Here is a 16,357-nt window from a genome sequence, read left to right as displayed (position 1 = left end):
TAATGCAGTGGTGAAAACAGTCGGAATAAAAATGACCAAATCCTTGCTGGCTATGTATGATTTTCTTACACAGTGAATTTCATGCTTTGATCAAGTTGTTGTATAGCTACATGCTATAGCCAAATACACATAAGCCTGAAGAATTGAATCTTTGAATATACAATTTTCTCTCTTTCCACTTTTGGGGGTAAACAGAATTTTAAATGCTCGAATTTTACTTCTGGTTAAGATCAATTCAAAGCAGAGACAAGTTTCAGTTAGTTTTCATAACTATATATAGTAAAAAAATACATAACAGTTTCACCACATGAAGGGTTTTCCCAGTTCACCCCCCATGTTCTACTATATATACTCAGCAAAAACAGAAATGTCCCTTTTTCAGGAGATTTTGTAAAATCCAAATAAACTTTACAGATTTTTATTGGAAAGGGTTTAAACAATGTTTTTCCTGCTTGTTCAATGAATCATGAACAATTATTGCACATGCACCTGTGGAACAGTCCTTAAGACACTAATAGTTTACAGGCAGCAGACAATTAAGGTGACAGTTACAATAACAGGACACTAAAGAGACCTTTCTACTGACTGTGAAAAACACCAGAAGAAAGATGTCTAGGGTTCCTGCTCACCTGTGTGAACATGCCATAGGCCTGCTGCAGGGAGGCATGAGGACTGCAGATGTGTCCAGAGCAATAAACTGCAATGTCTGTAATGTAAGACGCCTAAGACAGTGCTATAGGGAGACAGGAAGGACAGCTGATCGTCTCTGCAGTGGAAAATTACATGTAACCATGTGTCCCCCCCAGACATGATCGAGAACTGGCGAATGTCTTGGTGGAAGAGTGGAGTAACATCTCACAGCAAGAACTGACCAATCTGGTGCAGTCCATGAGGATGAGATGCACTGAAGTACTTAAAGCAGCTGGAGGCCACCAGATACTGACTGTTACTTTTAATATTGACCCCCCCTGTGTTCAGGGACTCATTATTCCATTTCTGTTCAACTGTCTGTGATACTTGTTCAGTTTATGTCTCAGTTGTATAATGTTTTTATGTTAATACAAATATTTACACGTGTTAAGAGATTTGCTGGAAATAAAAGCAGTTGAATGTGAGAGGACGTTTCTTTTTTTTCCCTTGAGATGTGTTTTACTTTGCCAGTTTGTTGGTTTTGTGTAAGAAAGAAGGCAACAATTCAGACAGGCACACATCTAACATCTCCTCCAGACAGCAAGCTTTTAACACCAGGGCTAGAAATGGAAATCGAACCAAATGCATTGCCAATGAAATTGGAACTGAGCCGTTGCTCCTTCAAGCTACACATTTCCTCACCCTCCTGCAGGGTTAAACAAATCTAAAAGACTCCACACACATCATCCAGAGCAAATGTTCCTAATCATTCTCATCTATTTCACCTGTACCCCCTCTATTTCTTTGTATATTTTTTTAGTAGGGAAATCTATTTTATCTTCTGCCTCATCCTCCTCTCTTCATATATACATCTTGCCTTTTTCTAGTCTTCTAGTCTAGACATTTCCAACCAGCGTGGACTGTATTCAGAGATTTCATCTGTTCAGATCAGGTTCTATCTGATGATACCTGAGGTGGCTGCTTATCAAGCCAGCTAATCTGCATGCGAGCTAGTTAAAACATTAGCTATTTATTATTAATCCAGTATCAACCGACTGTACAATTTCCAAGCAGATTCTGATTAAGAAATAACGCGATGTTGGTGTTACACACTTCAAACAGGGCATGTTCAGAAAAGTACTGAAACACTGAGGAGGTTGTCAGGAAATCAATGCTAATCTTTTTTCTCCGTTTGTTTCTCTTACTGCCTCACTCTCTTTCAACCTCCTTCACAAACCTTAATCTTTTTCTCTCCTTCTTTACTCTAAACCACATCCAGGGTACTTTGAACTGGACAATCCATACAGACGAAAATCTCATTAAATCATCTCTCTCACATGAAAGGCTCGGATCAGAAAATGTTGACAATAGACTTCCTACAAAACAGTTTGTAATATCCAATAATGACAGAGCAGACTTTCTTTTGCTCAATACACACTCAACAAAGAGCTCAATCAAACAGCTCTGTAATGTGTGTTCTGCTTTTTAACAGCATAGTTAGAGTATCACAGGCTATTTTGGCATAATGGGCCATTTTAGAGAGGATTTTATTAAATATCCATCGTTGCTGGATTGTTATGTGGAATATGGATTTGGAAGAAAATATCTAGGAGGCAAAATAATCATTATGCTCCACAGGAAGACATGCTTTCTCTCTCTCTCTCTCTCTCTCTCTCTCACACACACACATAAAGAAATACATACGGAAATACAGTTTTCAAAATATGTACACTTCTACTGATGCTTATTATTAAAAATTACATTATTTAATAACTAGAAGAACTACTTGTATTTCCTATTAAAATACATCTTGATTCATATTTGCACTGAAACTATATATTTTATTAAAACTACTACGACATATATGCTCTTATTATATAGAGTCTCATTGCTTGTTACACTGAGATGATATCGATAAAATTCGACAACAGATGGTGTGATAATCTGTGTTCTCCATGTCAGATTATATTGCGAAAGTCCACCAACAACAGACTTCCAGTTCAACACAAATTACTACATCATCAATGCCATGTCATCAATCAGAGTGATCAGAGCTAGGGTTAGGGGGTTAGGGTTAGGTAATAAGAAGCTTGAGGAAATAAGAACATATTTTTGTCCTGTTCCTTACCATTGGTTTTGTTTATTTTTCACAATTGCAATGACTATATTTGTGTTCTGTGTCATCCTTTGCAGTCCTCATATTGCTGGCTTTTAGAGGATTATTATAGCAGCAGTCAAACTCTGAGATGAATCAAAATTTATGACACTGTCAGAATTGACTTTAGTTGCAATGGTACTGAATTATTTGTTGCTGGAAGTCTAATAGAGCCTTCCCATCAGACAGTGTTGTATGCATTTATAGGTAACAAATTCTCATTCCCATATTTTTTCGTTTTGTTTCCCCTGCCAAGTAAGCAGTACGTTACATATCTGTTAAACAGAGCCAAAACAGAGCTAAAAACAGTGCACACCACCAATTTATTACTTGCTTTGCTTGCCTGCTTATCGAGCTAGCTAATCTGCATACTATCTAGTTAAGAAATTTGATATTTAGTAATCTATTATCAATTGGAAACAGGCTGAAAAATTCATGCGATGTTGGTGTTACACACTACAAAGTTTGGTATGGTAACAAATTCACAATCCCATATTTTGTCTATTTGGGTTTTTTTTTTCTTTTCTATTTCCTCTGCCAAACGAGCAGTACGCTAAGTAGCTGTCCTGAATCTGTTTACCTGTTAAAAACAGGGCCTAAACAGAGCTAAAAACAGTGCAAAAATTGTTCAATTGGTCAAATGCAATCACCACAGAATCATCCTGATACAAGCAATTCTACACCGTTTATGGATTTATATACCATTTATGTCAAAGAAAGTCCATTTTACTGAGTGGTATTTCACGACATGTGCCCAACAGCAGTCACCAGCCAACATCCAGAAATCTCCTCTTACTATAATATATATATATATATATATATATATATATATATATATATATATATATATATTATAGTACATAACGGATAACATTGTATGATGGAAGACAGATGACCTGTATACAGAGGTTCTACATTCTCTGTTGATCAGAACGCCATTAGCCAGGCATTGTAGGTGCCTCTGAGCTCATGTATACAAAGATAGCAATAAGCACTCATGTCCAAGATAGCTTTATCTCTTTAATGTACTTTAGATTACAACTAAACCACATAATTGAAATTGTAAATGGATTTGACTGAACATTTTAAAAATGCACTACAACGTCATCACATTGGACATGCTCATCAGTACTGCGTCTATAATCTCACCCCTGCAGGTGTGTGTGGAGGTGTTGAGGTAGTACTGCTGGGCACAGCTCTCATACTGACACTCGCCGAACAGCAGAACTTTCGCCGGGTCTCTGCAGGACATACACACTCCTGCCATCTCACAGCTCCGACACTGACGGTCACACTCTGTGAAACACACACACACACACACACACATAGAGCAGTAATTACAGTACAGTAAGCTTAAATGCAGTACAATACTGTAAATATGTAACAATAAATAGATGCACAGGAGCACTTACTTTGACACACTTGGCTTTCATCAGCGTAGTACCCAATGGGACATTGAGAGGTGCACATACCAGATGAGGTAAGAACGTCAGGGGCCATACAAGAACTACAAGACAGAGGTCCTTCTCCACTACAGTCCGCACAGGACGCATGGCATTCTGGGAAATGCAGACATGAAAAGTAATATGGAATGATAAGCACTAGATATTATAGGCAAGGTGTGGTATTTCTCAGTCTCATGAAAGTTTCTGTTGATTTGATAAATAAGTTCAGAATTTTGCAGAAAAAGCTGCTGGGTACAGCGTTTTCCCTATCATGCCTATCATCGGGAGGTTCATATGCCAATGTTAGCCTGTGCCATCACAGCTGTAGTGTGATAAGGATGATTTCAGCAAGCGTTTAGTGACTGGCTATTCTGGAAAAGAAAAACCTGGAAAAGCTTCTGGAAATTAACCGAGAGATTGGAGACCAGTGTTTAAAGCATGCATGAGTTTCACCAACCCTTGGGTTTAGCCATGGCTCTTCCTAGTTGACAAAAAGTGTTGAGTGATTTGCTGTCAGCTCCTTTAACAGCTCTGTGCTTATGCTGAATTCTGCCTAGCTGCTTAGGATAAAAAGCATCTGCCAAATAAATAACCGTTAATGTAAAGCAAGATGCGGGCCACTCGGCTTCACTAATGAGCACAAATACTTGTGAGGAGTCTCAACACTGCTCTGTTCCTCGTGCAGTGTAATAGTTGCATAAGTCCGCCTAGATAATCAGTGGCATTTTTCAAGGCTGAGAGACTGGTGCAGCCTGGCAACTAATACCTTGGAGATTTTCTTTATAGAACTTCATTCAGTGCACAAGAGAATGTAGGACAAATTTATAAGATGCTTGAAAAACATGTACCAAGCACACACCCTCAGACTTGGCAAGGTTATACACGCAACAAGGCGATTTCATTCAGGAATCCGTCATATTTGCACACGTGCATTAGAGAGGAGAGCAGCTGTTCGCAGAAGAAGCAGTGCTGGTTATCAGCCGAGGTGATTATGTTGTTTCACAGAGCAGCAGCTGTTTATTGAAAGGCTGCATCTTGATTGAGAAATAGATTGTTTCAATTACTTCTCTCAACATATTTCAGTTTTATCTCACACTGGGTAATGTGTAATGCCTAAAAACCGCCAAGATGGATTATGATGTTACGTTGATCTCTTTCAGATTGATAGATGCTCTACTCCCTCACTACTCAATTTATATTCATTGGTTCAATGTGTCTACATTCAGTTACAGTGTTTAGGCCTCTCTATTGCTAGGGTTTCTGTGTTTGTGCCACTCTATGGGTAGAGGTTATGTGTTTGGCCATCTGCATGACCAGTGTTTCTGAGTTTGGGCCTTTGTATGTTTGGGTCTCTTTATGGCCATGGTTTCTTTGTTTGGGACTCTATATAGCCAAGGATTTCCTGTTTGGGCCACTCTATGGTCTGCATTTCTGTTCATGGTCCTCTGTATGGCCAAAATTTCTGAGTTTGGGCCTCTATATGCCAGTGTTTCTGTGTTTGGGCCTTTGCATAGCAAGGGTTACTGTGTTTGGGCCTCTCTATGGTCTCCATTTCTGTTTGTGGGCCTCTGTATGTCAGAGTTTCTGTTCGTGTGCCTTTGCATTGCCAGGGTTTCTGTGTTTGGGCCTCTGTATAGCAGAGTTTCTGTGTTTGGGCCTTTGCATAGCAAGGGTTTCTGTGTTTGGGCCTCTGTATAGTCAGCATTTCTGAGTTGGGCCTCTATATGCCAGTGTCTTTGTGTTTGGGCCTTTGCATAGCCAGAGTTTCTGTGTTTGGGCCTTTGCATAACCAGAGTTTCTGTGTTTGGGCCTCACTATGGTCTGCATTTCTGTTCGTGGGCCTTTGCATGGCCAGAGTTACTGTGTTTGGGCCTCTGTATAGCAGAGTTTCTGTGTTTGGGGCTTTGCATAGCAAGGGTTACTGTGTTTGAGCCTCTGTATAACCAGCATTTCTGTGTTTGGGCCTCTATATGCCAGTGCTTCTGTGTTTGGGCCTCTATATGCCAGTGCTTCTGTGTTTGGGCCTGTATATGCCAGTGCTTCTGTGTTTGGGCCTTTGTATGGCAGAGTTTCTGTGTCTGGGCCTCTCTACAGTCAGAATTTCTGAGTTCGGCAATCCGTATGGCAGGATTTCTCTGTATGGGCCTCTGTATGGTAGGGTTTCAGGGTTTTGGCCTCACTATGACAAGAGTTTCTGTGTTTGAGACTCTCTATGTCCATGGTCTTTTAGTTTATTACACTGTAATCGCAATAATTTACAGTTCTATGCTTGCACAGTGAACAGAAGTTCGAACGTGCGTTTAAATCTCGCCAGAGATGCAGAAAGGCACTCTTGGACCTTCAAACAGGGCTTTTAATTCTTTTTATGCTTTTAATCCACTCTGTTCTGTGCTTGGTTAGATTCTGCTTTACTCTGGATAAAAGCATCTACCAAACTCACTCTTGCAGGCTCCGTGGTACTTGAAGTGTCCCGGTGGACAGTGTTGCACACAGTGATCTCCCAGCAGCAGCATCCGGGAACCTTTACACCACAAACACACAGTCCCAGAGCCGAGCTGCAGATCCGCTGTACACCGCTGACAGCCCTCCTGACACTCTTCAAGGGAGAAGAATGGGTGCATGATTAGTACATATTGCTTGTTATTTTTTCTCTTACCCATGCAAGTACCGGGGTATAGCTTTGAACTGGGATAAATCTAACTTGAATGAACAAGTTATGTGTAAACAAAAAAGGGTGAGAAATCACAGCACCATCAGTCACACAATAATCCATTACTGTGCCCAGAGACCATGCTCAGTCAACAAAAACGATCTTTTCATCATGTTCTTTACCTTTACCTTAACCCTGGTCTTATCTGATAAGAGGAGAGAAGGCATGTTCTCAGCCACTGATAGCAGGACTGTGGCTGCATTAAAGTGATTCGGATCATGTGTGTGTGGGTGTGTGTGTCTCTCTGTGTGTGTGAGAAATAGCATACATAGAAATATTTGAATTTAGGTGAGCTGTTGAATAAGTGTGTGTTTGTGTGTGTCTATGTGTGAGGGAGAGAGAGAGAGAACAAGTACAAGATAGATGCAAAAGACAAAAAAACGTTGTGCATTTATGTGTTTCTAACATGGACTGTGCATATGTGTGTGTGTGTGTGTGTTTGTGTGTGTGTATGCGAGAGAGAGAGAGAACGAGAGAGAGTGAGAGAAAGGGTGAAGGGAGGGAGAGAGGGCGAGAGAGAGAGAGAGATTAGGTGTGTGCCAGCCTAAGGAAGAATGAAAGAATCCCAATATACCAAAACAGACTGTAATAGTGACATTCCCCGGCATAAACTAAATTTGAATATGCCACATGTCATGTTATGCAGTGTAACACAGCCTTACATCTCCAAATTCGTAGACACTATTCCTAGACAGGATACAGTATCCTGCGCGCACACACACACACACACACACACACACACACACACACACACATAGTTATATAACCCCAATTCCAAAAACGTTGGGATCCTGTGTAAAATATAAATAAAAACAGAATGCAATGATTTGCAAATCTCATAAACCCAGATGTTATTCACAGTAGAACAGAGAAAACATATCAAATGTCTAAACTGAGTAAATGTACCATTTTAAGAAAAAAACAAGGTAATTTTGAATTTGATGACCGCAACACGTCTCAAAAAGTTGGGACGGGGCAACACAAGGTTGGAAAAGTAAGTGTTACTAAAAAGAAACAGCTGGAGGAACATTTTGCAACTAATTAGCTTAATTGGCAGCAGGTCAGTAACATGATTGGGTATAAAAAGAGTTTCTTAGAGAGGCAGAGTCTCTCAGAAGTAAAGATGGGCAGAGGTTCAACAATCTGCGAAAAACTGCGTCTATGTTCCTCAGTGTATAATTGCGAAGACTATGAATATCTCATCAACTCCAGTACATAATCATCAAAATGGTCATCATGGTTAAAGTCACAGAGATCACACTTTTTCCCCATTCTGGTGTTTGATGTGAACATTACCTAAAGCTCTTGACCTGTATGTGCATGATTTTACGCACTGTGCCGTTGCCACATGATTGGCTGATTGGATAACTGCATAAATATTTAGGTGTACAGGTGTTCCTAATAAAGTGGATTTAAACTGGAACAGTTGCATAATTTTTTTCCCACATTGCTATACTTCTAAAAGTTAAAGTAGGTCCTTCTGCCCTGATGAGAGTAAAAGGGTTGAGTGGAGGTCATTCAAAAACTGCAGGAAAGTATTTATTGCACATAAACCCTTCAGACCGCATCCTTTTAAATATTAAACAGCCACCCTCTTCCTGTTGTTTACCATAATGCCAGTCGAGCAAGGTCACCTTGCAACTAGATCGCCTAATTAGCTTTAGAGTCACTGCCAGAACAGCGCCAGACACAATATCTACTCTTCTTCCAAAGACTGCTGCTGCTGTTCAGATTTTACCTAAGGTGACAAAAGTATATATACTGGGAAAGACAGATTGGCTCAATCTGAGAGAAAGGAGGCCGGAAGATCATGTTCCAGATGATTGTGGGTTTAAATCTTGGGTGTATTCCTTCTTCCTTCTATTAAAATGAATAAAATGGATTATGGATTAAAATGGGTTAACAGCTGAGATCAGAACTGACCGCATGATGAAACCTTGAAAATCTCTTTTGTCCTTGTCCAGTGTCCGAAAACAGCTTTAATCCTCTTAAAGGAATTCTCCAGAGCTTTTTACACTGACGTTTATCTTCTGCTTCTATAGTGTGTGTGTGTGTGTGTGTGTGTGTGTGTGTGTGTGTGTGAATGCTTACCACAGCAAAATTCTCTGTACTGAGAAAAGAATCGACAACCTGTTTGCTCACCTATAATGGAAGTCTAAGGGCAGTTGCTGGGACAGACAAAAACGTACCTAAAATATATTTTTTGTATGAATTCCACAGTTAAATGTATTTATAAGTATTTTAAAGCTACGAATCAGTGGAATTTTATTTTTGCTTCCAGGGATGGGACTACTTTTTCAACAAGACAAAATTTTGTGGTTATCAGCACAGTCAACGTAGCCTAAAGTAAACATGTAAGTGCCTCAGTTTCTTATTAATCATGCATGGATACCAAAAAGCCTTCATGAACAGGAATGATACTTTTTACAATATTGCTCCAAAAGTGCTGTAAGAAATTTGCTAAACTAAATAAAAATAGCTTTGGAAAGACCTTCACTTATACCTGTTTCATCCAAAGAACTTTAATGTTATTGTTACATCTGTAGTTTTCAAGTCCCCGTGAGGTACCTTGAAACGTGCAGCGTTATTAAATGTGTCACGGTGGGACAAATCGAGTGGCTCCTCCCCCTTTTTAAATTACCTCACAACCCGGGCTAAGCCGTACTGGACAGTTAAGCCACTTTTCCACTGCACGGTACGGCTCGACTCGGCTCACTTTACTTTTCTGAGCTTGCTTTTCCACTGCGGTTTAGTGACAACATGGGTGCCATCTTCCACTCGCCTTCACGCAGGAATAATGTTGTATTATCGAAGCACTGTACAAATAGACGGTCAGGGCGTATTCCAAATGCCTTTGCTGTTCACTGAACATGGACCCTATTAAGGATGTAAAACAATGGCGTTCTACAACCTACATAGTGCTCGATATGACTAATCTAGATTCAGCCCTGACAGGAGTGACTTCAATAAATGCCTGTTTGGAAATTGGTAACAAGAGACATGCAAAAATCTAAGACAGAAACCTTTGTTGTAATTTTATCTGTAATGAGATAAATTATACATCATTTTCTATTAATAGAATATTACCGTACGCAACGTATGTATGAAATGACACACATTTATTCAGGCACAATACAGAACCGCTCGTTAAGGATAATTCCCTACTCCCTCAGTGTGTGGCTCACATTCAGTATTGGCTCAGCTCGCTTGGAACCTCGACGAGGTGGTACTAAAAAAGTACCAGGTACCAGGTACTATCCACAGTGGAAAACCCCCAAAAAAGCGAGCAGAGTCGAGTTGAGCCGTACCATGAAATGGAAAAGTGCCATTAATTACCACAGAGCTGGTACAAATACCTCCTTCTTCAAAATGCATGAAGTCAAGCCGTTTCCTTCTTAAACAACTTAAAGTTGGAAAACGGAAAAAAACGCGTGTGTTCAAACAACCAAATTCACATTTATGACCCATACTTGCTGATATGATTTCTCTCAAGCAACAACAGCAAGGTGATTTTTAGAATGTTGGGGTCGGGACACTTCACATTCTAGAGAGCATTTGACTAGACAGAAAATGTGATGAGAAGCTGAAATGCAGAATGATTGTTGATCTGTATCGGTGGTAGAGAGAGACTGTACATTTTGAATGCATATATCTTCTAAATGTGAATTTTGTCATTGTTTTAGAGCACACTAGCGTATAGATAACCTTAAGGCTGACATATTCATACTAAAAGCCACAAAACTTCACTTTTGATTTCATGGAGACTTTAAATTTGTGTTACATAGTCACACATTTTACATGTAAAAGGATTTTTTAAAAAAGCATTCAAGAACTGCCATTAGACTTTTTGGGTCGCACTTTTTCCAATTAAAGTAGTTTTTCCATTCTAAGTCATTTATATATATATATATATATATATATATATATATATATATATATATATATATATATATATATATATATTTTACAGTCACTGGGCTTTTTTTGTAGTATAGGAAAATGTGTACACATTCTGATCTGCAGTAATTGCACACAGAAAACAGAAATAAAAACAGTGAGTCTGAGGAGAGGACACGCAGAAAGTTCTGTGCTAAATCTACAATCTGATCATTTATTAAAATTTATTTATACAGCTTGTGTAACATTATCTTAGAATTGGAGATGAGAACATCTGATTATGTGAGAGAGATGAAAATTGCCTCTCTGAGAAGTCCCACCAGGCATCCCTTAATAAATGAGTTGAGCTGAGGAGAGGATATGAAGCCAGTAAAAGCCCTTTTTATCTCTTTTTCAGGTGGTATAATTAAAACCTGTATATATTAATCCATTCGTTTACATAATAACCTCCCCCTGCAAAAGTCTTGCTAGCTTTGCATCTAATTGCATCTTCCGAGGAACATGCTGAATCTTGTTTAATCAATGACAACTAGCATAATTTTCCTAGTAAAAGCACAATGCAGTTGGATCTCGTGCTTGTTAAAAGTTTCATTGGAGTCTTCCAAGGTTTAATAGGAATGAGGCAAACAAGACAAACCTTTGTGGTACAGCCGTTCATCTCATTTCCGTGTTTTTATTTTTTAATTTTTTTTAAATCTGTGTTCAAACTTGTTATCATTCCTTTTCTATTTTCTATACATTGGTCTATTATGATTCTCTTATTCATATCTCCATGCTTGTTGAGGCACAACCTTACACAAGACCTGAGACACAGCAAACCTTTATGTGGTACCAGAAAGTGTTAACCATGTTGCATCAACCAAAAAAGCCAATAAAGAGAAAAGAAAAAGATTTGCTGGCCAATATAAAATCTCAAATACATCCTAGTCTCAATTATTAGCACATTGTTTATGGATAAAAACAAAGGTCATGTGACAGGAACTATATCCATCCATCCATCTTCTATACCGCTTAATCCGTTTCAGTGTCACAGGGAAACCTGGAGCCTATACCAGGGAGCATCAGGCACAAAGCAGGGTACACCCTGGACAGGGTGCCAATCCATCGCAGGTCACACAAACACATATTCATGCACCCATTCATACACTACAGACACTTTGGGCACACCAATCAGCCTACCATGCATGTCTTTGGACTGGGAGAGGAAACCAGAGTAACCAGAGTACCCAGTAACCAGAGAACATGCAAACTCCACACACACATGGTCACGGTGGGAATCGAACCCCCAACCCTGGGGTGTGAGTCAAACATGCTAACCACTAAGCCACCATGCACTAGGAACTATAATGTATATTACTACAATGTATATTACCTTGTTGTCAAAAAGACCCAACCCGTACGACTTTTAACTTCTATATTAAGCATATAAAGCTGTATGTTCAAAATATTAAGGATTAAATATTTATTTGACACCACTGTGAGGATATTGTGGCTTACTCACCACTACAGTAGCCCACAGCATTAAGGTACTGTCCTTCAGGGCAGCTGGTGCGGCAGTAGCCATTGTGTAGGCTGGTGTTAGGTGGGCAGACTGTGCAGTCAGCTTGAGAGGGACCAGAACACTCCTTACATGTTGGGTGGCAAGCTGAAAAAACAAACAACACCCTTCATATAACTATTTGAACTATTCGAATCACCTAGACCAGTGGTCACCATCCTTGTTCCTGGAGCTCTACCTTCCTGAAGACTTTTGCTCCAACCATAATCGTGCCCACCTGACCATCTAATCCTTGCTTTAAGAAGTTCAACTAAACTATGTGTTGGATTTTACTTGGAGACGAAACCTGCAGGAAGGTAGATCTCAAGGGAGAGCGTTGATGACCACTGACCTAGACCATATTGCACCAACAACTGCAGACACAGCTGTAACCTGGATTCAATTAAAATTTATGTAGTAATTGTAACACATGCAGCAAAAAAACTTGTTTAACATTTGTTAAACAAGTCAAAGCCGACACCAACAGAGTCGACAGAATGCCTCCGCCACCAAGTCTAGCTCTTCTTGTTACTAATTTGAATGCCAGAACTAGCTGTGGGAAGTGAGAGGTGAGCTGAAGAGCCCTGCATCCCATTTAACTCATTTTTATCGTCATCAAACTGTTTAGTGAACCTTCATGCCCTGTGGATGGGGTGGGGTCATCCTGAAAGAGAGCACTCCCATCAGGAGAGAAATATTCTATCACAGGATAAAGGTGATCCTTCAGAAGAACCTTGTATTGATTTGCAGTAGGAAAAATGAATGTAAATGATGCCAGCAAATTGCCTCCTGTAACATAACACCGCTACAGATATGTCCTTTAAATCACTAATGCCAAGAGAATGACTCAAAACCTGACAGGCTGATACCGAATCAAGCTGGGTCACCCAACTGAAAAGAGGTTAGCATGCTCAATTAGCTTTCCTAAATGAGCCTGACACCAAAGCCATTCGCCATCTAGCACTGGCTCAACATATTTAATGGTTTATCTTCAAAAGGCGGCCAGCAAGGAATTATACTGCCATTAACTCTAAGTATGTGGGATTCTTCTTGGCTTGTAGTTCATCTTAAAATGCCTGCAGCGTGGAATCCAACAGACTCTTAAAAGATGTTTAAAGTGCTGAGCCAAAAAGCGGTACAGGGAGCCGGATTCACGTCAGGAATTACAGCCCATTACTGGCATGTGTTGCTGAAAAGCTTTAATACGCCCCCCCCCCCCCCCCCCATGTACATTATAATGAATCTTACTGACAAACGGCAATACGCCACCACATATATTGCTTTTAAAACTGTCAGTGTCTTCGCAGTCATATTGATTCATGCGCATTTCTTTTTTCATAACAGAAAGTTTCTAGGTAACTCTTAAAAAGGTACAGGATAATTTATCTTCTAAAGCTTATTTGGGACTTTTACAGTCTGATGAGGAATGCTTTTACAAAAAAGACAGGATTTTCCTAGTGAAAATAAATAAATAAATAAATAAATAAATAAATAAATGTCAGAGAGAGTAGACAAGGACAGTACTTACCATGGCAGGTTCGGCCCTGGACATGGAAGCCATGAGGACATCGATCGAGGCATTGTCCATTGTAGAGGACACTGTGCTGAAGGCAAGAAGTACAGCTATGGGCATTTCCTGCTGTGCAATGTGAACACGACATGTGGCATTCTAAAAGGAAAACAAGTTTCTTGTGAGCAATTGCTTAAACATGGAGAACATACTGCTGTTTTTATATGATGAAACAGTTAAGTATCAAAAAGAGATTATAACTAAACTGTCACACTGGATACAAACCACTTAAGAGTCGAGTGCAAAAGTTTGCATACCCTTAGGACAAGATGAAGAAGACATTTCATTTAAAAGCAATGCAAATTCATTTTTCACAGATGTTATTTCATTATCACAAGCTGGTCAAATAAAAATCAAAATGAACCCATCGCAGGACACACTTCCACACACACATTCGCACACTACGGACAATTTAACAATGCCAATCAGCCTACAGCGCATGTCTTTGGACTGGGGGAGGAAACCCCTGAAGCACGAAGAACACGCAAACTCAGCACACACAGGGTAGAGGCAGGAATCAAACCCCCAACCCCCAGAGGTGCGAGGCAAATGTGCTAACCACTAAGCCTCAAATCAGGTCTGAAAAGTGTCATGGATAAATGCATTTGTGATTGTTGTCTCACTGCATGATGCCCTCTTGAAATTTAAGATGTTGACATTCTATTTATTTGTAAATAAACTGTAAAATAGTCTTTTTTTTTCCCACCCGGGAATCATGGGGAATGCAGACTTTTGCATTCAAACACAAACATGCTAAAAAGGCAAAGCAAGCCTAGCCAATGCCCATTACTCACAATATATCATGCCATTATATAAAGGGCACTCAACAACAAGCTCTGGCTCCGTTTGGAAAAGTGCTTGAGGCGGAACACGAGTCAGACAGGTAAAAACAAATGCAAACACACATGCTACATCTTGCCACTGATAAACACGTATCCTCTTGTAATATGGAAGTCTGCTATTGAACTGTCTGTTAATGTAGCTAAATCCTTTCACTATGTCACCCACTTTGGTATATTATCCAACCTCTGCAGCTCACACTGTCAGCCAGCAGAAAGAATCTATCTATAATTGTAATTGAGTTTATGCCCCCAAGAAGAACAACGAGCATATTAAATACCAAGCGTTGTGAAACTGTGTTCTTCACACTGAGACTACAAAGATGTAAGTAAAACAATTTCCTAGCACGCTTCTGATGAATGTCTCCGATGTGGTTCTCCTATAGATTATGCTACATTTTCAGGACTTTTGACCCGTTGAAATATGATTAAAACAAAGCCGGAGAAGAAGTTATATTGATATACCGGTCAATGGGGTACTAATTCACAGTGTCAGGAAGTGGAGTTCTTAAACTCTTAACTGATTTGTTATAAATTGTAACAGAAGAAACATTCTGGAAGAAAATGGCAAACAATTAGTGAAGAATTTCAAATGATTTCACGTGGTGCATTGATATCACATTACATCCAAATCTATGAAAATGTATTCATAATTCAAATGGGGGCTGGACTAGACGCAACCAGGCCTGATTACTGCAAACCCTGTTCAATCAAATCAACACTTAAATAGAACTTTTTCAACAGCATGAAGTTGGTTAAAAGGTCTTACCCAGTAACACACTATGCCAAAATTGAAAGAAATTCCAGAAATGATGAGGAAGAAGGTGATTGAAATACATCAGTCTGGGAAGGACTACAAAGCTATTTCAAAGGCTCTGGGACTCCAAAGAACCACAGTGAGAGCCATTATCTACAAATGGTAAAACTCGGCACAGTAGTGAACCTTCCCAGAAGTGGCCGACCTTCCAAAATTCCTCCAAGAGCACAGCAACGTCTCATCCAAGAAGTCACAAAAGAGCCAAGGACAACATCAAAGGACCTACAGGCCTCTCTTGCATCAACAAAAAAAAAATGGCATGCATGGAAGAGTGGTGAGGTGAAAACCACTGCTAACCCAGAAGAACATCAAGGCTCATATAAATTTTGCCAAAACATACTTTGATGATCCTCAAACCTTTTGGGAGAATGTTCTGTGGATTGATGAGTCGAAAGTGGAACTGTTTGAAAGACAGGGTTCCCGTTACATCTGGCATAAACCAAACACAAAATTCCACAAAAAGAACATCAGACCTATGGTCAAGCATGGTGGTGGGAGTGTGATGGTGTGGGGATGCTTTGCTGCTTCAGGAACTGGGCAACTTGCAATAATTGAGGGAAACATGAATTCTGCTCTCTACCAGAAAATCCTAAAGGAGACTGTCCTGTCTTCAGTCCATAAGCTGAAACTCAAGTGTAACTGGATTATGCAGCAGGACAATGATCAAAATCATAGGAGTAAGTCCTAGTCCTAGAAGTAAGTGACAGACTGATCTCCAGTTATTGGAAGCATTTGTTTGCAGTTATTGCTGCTACAG

At 39.7% G+C, this 16,357-nt stretch overlaps 1 protein-coding gene across 1 annotated transcript in view; it reads right to left on the bottom strand.

The window, feature by feature from the left end:
• The window catches only part of fras1 (Fraser extracellular matrix complex subunit 1), a 139,640-nt gene that overhangs the window by 57,111 nt on the left and 66,172 nt on the right, over positions 1-16,357 (bottom strand). The window contains exons 19-23 of the mRNA XM_053610739.1: positions 13,903-14,043; positions 12,339-12,482; positions 6,671-6,826; positions 4,198-4,344; positions 3,935-4,081 (exon numbers count right to left, since the gene is read on the bottom strand). Coding sequence (XP_053466714.1) covers positions 3,935-4,081; positions 4,198-4,344; positions 6,671-6,826; positions 12,339-12,482; positions 13,903-14,043 — 735 coding nt within the window. The remainder of the gene's footprint in view (positions 1-3,934; positions 4,082-4,197; positions 4,345-6,670; positions 6,827-12,338; positions 12,483-13,902; positions 14,044-16,357) is intronic.

Source organism: Ictalurus furcatus, chromosome 22 (assembly GCF_023375685.1).
Source record: "Ictalurus furcatus strain D&B chromosome 22, Billie_1.0, whole genome shotgun sequence".
Classification (NCBI taxonomy): domain Eukaryota; kingdom Metazoa; phylum Chordata; class Actinopteri; order Siluriformes; family Ictaluridae; genus Ictalurus; species Ictalurus furcatus.
The sequence above is the reverse complement of the archived record's forward strand: the minus strand, read 5'-3'. Positions and strand labels throughout refer to the sequence as shown.